The following is a 5,551-nucleotide window of genomic DNA, read 5'->3' as shown; positions in this document are numbered from 1 at the left end:
AAGCCCGCCTCTCTAGCCCCGCCCCCTTCCTTGTGAATCTTAAAGGGTTCGCAGCCCAGCCAGACACCTCTAACTGAATACTTTTTTTAATTGAGGTGAGATATACATAACATATAATTAAAATGGATAATTCAGTGTGTCTTAGTACACTCATAGTATTGTGCAACCATCAACCTCTGTCTAGTTCCAAAACAGTTTCATCACCCCAAAAGGATTTCTGGCACCTATGAAGTATTTCCTCCCCATTCCCCCTTCTACTCAACCCCTTACAACAACCAGTCTGTGTTCTGCCTCTATGGATTTACCTATTCTGGACATCTCATAATGCAATCATACAATATGTGACCTTTTGTGTCTGCCTTCTTTCACTGAGCATAATGTTTTCAAGTTTCATCCAAGGTATAGCACGTGTCATTATTTCTTTTTTTTTTTTAAGATTTTTTATTTATTTGACAGAGAGAGATTTTTTATTTATTTGACAGAGAGAGATAGCGACAGCAGGAACATAAGCAGGCAGAGTGGGAGAGGGAGAAGCAAGCTTCCCGTCGAACAAGGAGCTGATGCGGGGCTCGATCCCCGGACCCTGGGATCATGACCTGAGCTGAAGGTAGTCACTTAACGACTGAGCCACCCAGGCACCCCTAATTTCATTATTTTTTATGTCTGAATGTTATTCTGCTGTATAAATATACCACAATTTGTTTTCATTCATCAAATGATAAACATTTGGATTGTTTCCATCTTCTAGCTGTTGTGAAATGATGCTGCTATGAACGTGTGTGTACATGTATTTGAGTACCAGTTTTCAGTTTTGGGGGGGTACATACCTAGAAGTGAAATTGCCGAGTCTTACGGTGATTCTGTATTTAACTTTTTAAGCAACTGCCAAGATATTTTCCACAGTAGCTGAACCATTTTACATTCCCACCAGCAACATACAGGGGTTACAGTTTTTCCACATCCTCACTAACACTTGTTAATTTCCTTTTTTTTTTAATTATAGCCATCCTAGTGTCTACACAATCCTTTGCACAAACTCAGTAAGACCCTCCATTGAATGCCTAGCCTAAGAGATAATCAAGAAACAGCAGTACCTGAAAAACAGAACAGTTTCTGAAACTAGAATGGCACTTAAATATCACCTAGAAACACAGGAAATTATTACCACTAGGTAGTGGGCTTATAAGTGATTATTATATCTATCTTTCTGCTTTTGTATTTTTCCAAGTTTTCTGCCATGAACATTTGAAAATGTGCCCTGCAGGCATTTCTTATCATTTAAGTCATACAAACTAGGGCTGGTATTTTTCCAACCAAAAGATTATCAATAAAAACAACAATTTCACAGAAAGCAAAGAAGTTATTTTTATAATCACGAATAAGATAATCTGGCCCAACCCTCTCATTTAAAGGAGGAAAAACTGGGCCCAGAGAGAAAAAATGACTTAGGAAAAGGCTATAAACCACTATGGTCTTTTTCACATTTGTTAGATGGTGAAAGGGAGGTCATGGCAAAGCCTTCCCCAGACTCCTACCTATGCTCTTTTCCACTTCATTACCTCACATTGCCAGAAGTCCAGTTATCAAGCCTGTTCAATTACATATTAATGCATTTTACAAATATTAATTCAGTGCCTACTTGACCAAAGCCCTGATAACTCCAAATGGTGAAAAGCACAAAGAGAGAGCGAGAAAGAATAAAATGTAGCCATATTAGAATGACTAAGGAGGTCGGGTAAAGTTTCTGAGAAGGTGACTTTTAAGCTGTGACTTGAGTGACATGTCAATGGAACAAAAGAACCCTGGCACCTCTTAAAAGACTACATACACATACACGTATAAAAAATTTTCCCCAGAACCCTAAGTCGGAGCATTCTTGACATAGCCCCCCAACCCCTACATTAGCCATCTTATCGATGCTACGTCAAGGAAAGGGAAGGCTTCCTTTTGGTGTTTTAACAACTTCAGGAATGGAATCGTGGGATGGGCTGGATGCCGCGCCTCCCTCTGATGGGTCCAAGAGCCCGGATTTGGACTTCAAACAGTGTTCCTCCTCCATTATTATTCTCCAAGCCTTTGGCCCCAAAGACCTTGCTAGGGATTGGCTTAGAATAGGCCCGCCTCTCGCTCAGGATTCGCTGTGAACTGCAGGAACCCCGCCTCCTCCACTTCATAATTCGCTACTCCTAGGTTCATCCCGCCTCTCCATCGAAAAGATTGGCTGCCTGGCTCCCAAAGTCATCAGCGCCGGCAGAGAGGCTCCGCCGCGGATGACTGGAGAAGTCCTGCTACAACAACAATGGCTGTCACCGCGTTGGCCGCCCGGGTGCGGCTGGGCGTGTGGGGCGTTAGGGCCATACAAGCCCGAGGCTTCAGCTCCGAACGGGTACGCCGGCAGTAGTGCCCGCAGCCCCAGCCCTAAACGCGGATTCCATCTCCCCTTCGCACCTTTACCGACGTTCTCACCTCTCTCCGCAGTCAGACTCCGGCGCGGGCTCGATCCGGGAGGCAGGTGGGGCCTTCGGAAAGAGAGAGCAAGCTGAAGAGGAACGATACTTCCGGTGAGGTCCACGGAGCCCCGAGTCCAGTCCAGATCTCTCAGGGCCCTTCGATCCTTCTTAAACTGAGTCGCCCGGGCACCTGGGTGGCTCAGTAGGTTGAGCAGCCCACTCTTGGTTTCCGCTGTGGTCGTGATTTCGTGTTGTGGGATCGAGCCCCGGGTAGGGCTTCGTGCTGGGAAGGGAGTTTGCGTGGGATTCTCTCTCTCCTCCCTCCGCCCCTCCCCCCCGCTCGCTCGCTCTTACTCTCTCTCTTGAATAGATAAATCTTTAAAAAGAAAAAAAAAAACTTCCAATGGCTCTACCCTTCCCTCCCTGGTCCCTGGGGCTCCCATCCCCCAATAGAACTAGCGAGCCCTGAACCCATTACCCCCAACACTTGAGGTCCTGACTGTCGCCACCTATAGGGCGCTCACGGTGCCCTGCAGAACAGGTCAGGGGTCCCACACTCAAGCCATTTCCACACGCGGGTCTCCAGAACTCACAAACCATGGCTCAACTCTTTCTGAATTTATTGACCATGCGCACCCATGGAGTTCTCCCCAGTCTTGCGAAATGGCTTCCAGGTTCTTCCAAGATGTCTATCTAGGTCGTACTGCCTGCAGACCCCCTGAGCCTGATTTCCTGGGCCTTCAACCACCCATAACCCCTCTACTCTTTCTTTCTTTTCTCCTCCACATGGAGTCCCTGGCTCTCCAGACCCTCAGCCATTTCCAGACTCCCACATGTCTTCCAATTCCGCCAGAGTGCTTCCAACCAAGGCAGCAGCTCCTAGTTGGAACTCTCCTCCCCCACTTCTTGGAGACTATTGCACTGCCCAGCCCAGCCCAGCCCAGCGGCTGTGTTGGTTAGATTTCTCTCCTGCGTAAGAGTACAGAGCAGTTTGGACCTAGGGACTCTCCTAGCCCTAAATTATCTTTACTGATTTCTGTCCCAGGGGGGAGCAGTGTGGAACTAATCTCGCTTCTGCTTCTCCTCCTTTGGTCTAGCTTTTAACTTCTGCTCTTTATTGCTCACTCTTAAGACTTATCACCATGGCACCTGCCATACCAGAGAACCAAGACACAGCCCTTAGATACCATCTAATTGAACATCAACATTTTACAGTTAAGGAAAACTGAGGCCCATATGTGCCCAAACCAACATTTGCATGTCCCTTCTTGAGACCTAAATTGGACTGCCAAGTACTTTTTTCCCTTTCACTTTGGCCTTTACAGTGAGCCATGCATTTCCCTAGGCAAAGAAAGCCCTAGATAAATTGAGATAGAACATGTATATTTGTCCATCCTTCCCTCCTTTTGCACTTTTTTTTCCCCTGAAAAAAGGGATTCTGATCTCTGGGTGGTTCCTGTCCTAAGGTATATAGGACTTAGTGTCACACCTCTCTGGAGTTTTCTAAAGAGAAATCTGAAATGAATAACTCATAGATAATGGAATTTCAGGCACGAGCACCAAGGAAATGGAATCATTTTGGTCATCCTTAAGGTGAATCTATCTCAAGATGGAGTATTCTTTCACTAGTGGGGCTTGAGCGAGTAGTAGAGGATGACCAGCCAGACTCCAATGGGATTGGGACTCCCATTCTTTGCCTTAGGTATCGCAGGTTATGCTTAGAGATCTCTGTGGGGTGAAGGATTGGGATTTAATGCAGATCCACTGTATCCTTGTAGAGCACGCACTAAAGAACAACTGGCAACCTTGAAGAAACACCATGAAGAGGAAATCACCCATCATATAAAGGAAATTGAACGTCTGCAGAAAGAAATTGAGCGGCACAAGAAGAAGATCAAACATCTAAAACATGATGATGATGATTAAACATACACACTTCCCATAGCATAGCTACATATCATTGCCCACTGCTATGGAAGCAGAGTTGTGGTTTTATTAATATCTTATCTGTGTACTGCCAACAGATTATAATAAATTGTCATCAGTGAATTGTGTCTGTCTAATGCCTTCTTCCACTATCTGGAGAGGGGTAGGGGGACATACTACTGGACTTCTAAAATGAATCAGATAGGGACACCTGGGTGGTTCAGTTGGTTAAGCTTCCAGCTCTTGATCTGGGCTCAGGTCATGATCTCAGGGTCCTGGGATCGAGCTCCCGCTTCGGGCTACATGCTCAGGACAAAGTCTGCTTGAGATTCTCCCTCTCTCTCTCTGCCCTCCCACTCGTGCATACTCTCTCTTGCTTTCTCTCTCTCTCTCAAATAAATAAATCTTTTTTTTTAAACAATGAATCAGGGGCGCCTGGGTGGCTCGTTTGAGCAACTGCCCTTGGTTCTGGTCATGGTCCCGGGGTCCTGGGATCAAGCCCTGTGCTGGGCTTCCTGCTTTGCCAGAGGCCTGCTTTTCCCTCTCCCACTCCCCCTGCTTGTGTTCCCTCTCACGGTGTCTCTCTCTCTCAAATAAAATCTTTAAAAAAATGAATCGGTACCTACAATAGGGAGCTAAAGATGGAGCACAGTGCTATGTAATTTATAGGGGGAGGGGGGACTATGACACTAGGAAAGATCCCTTTCTCTGTCTAACACTAGTCAGAGGTGTTCAGAGGAAGCTTGAAAAATAAACCCTAATCCAAGACATAAGGTCAAGAGCAGCCTGGAAAACAGGAGTGATTGCTTAAGGATACAATTCAAGGCACCATCAGTCTATTTTGCAGATGGGCACCTGGCTGGCTCAGTAGAACATGCTACTCTTCATCTCAGGGTCCTAAATTCAAGCTCCAGATTGGGTATAGAGCTTAAAAAAAAAATGATTAGAGAACTCTTCATATGAACTAGTTATCTTTGTTCTAATTAGCCTTGTGCAAATCGAAAGAACTAGAATTAGAAATGATGTTTTACCTACAGTTGCCCAGTATTGTGGAATTGAGACTTCCAAGGTTGTTAACAGAGAATCAGAATTTTCTTAGATTATATTTTGCTTTGCTGAGTGTTCTTGATTCAAATTTGACTGTAAGGCTTGTTTAACTAAATTATTACACAAAC

General features: G+C 45.3%; 1 protein-coding gene across 1 annotated transcript; it reads left to right on the top strand.

Annotated features, from left to right (window-relative positions):
- Positions 1-2,227: 2,227 nt before the first annotated feature.
- ATP5IF1 (ATP synthase inhibitory factor subunit 1) lies at positions 2,228-4,499 on the top strand. Its single transcript, XM_025857064.2, has 3 exons — positions 2,228-2,386; positions 2,479-2,561; positions 4,229-4,499. The coding sequence occupies exons 1-3, from the start codon at positions 2,300-2,302 to the stop codon at positions 4,374-4,376; spliced, it is 318 nt and encodes a 105-aa protein (XP_025712849.1). The 5' UTR covers positions 2,228-2,299; the 3' UTR covers positions 4,377-4,499.
- The last annotated feature ends 1,052 nt before the right edge of the window (positions 4,500-5,551 follow it).

The sequence above is a fragment of the Callorhinus ursinus genome, unplaced genomic scaffold, assembly GCF_003265705.2.
Source record: "Callorhinus ursinus isolate GAN/ISIS: 27379988/994484 unplaced genomic scaffold, GSC_fseal_2.0 scaffold18, whole genome shotgun sequence".
In the NCBI taxonomy this organism is placed as follows: domain Eukaryota; kingdom Metazoa; phylum Chordata; class Mammalia; order Carnivora; family Otariidae; genus Callorhinus; species Callorhinus ursinus.
The sequence above is the reverse complement of the archived record's forward strand: the minus strand, read 5'-3'. Positions and strand labels throughout refer to the sequence as shown.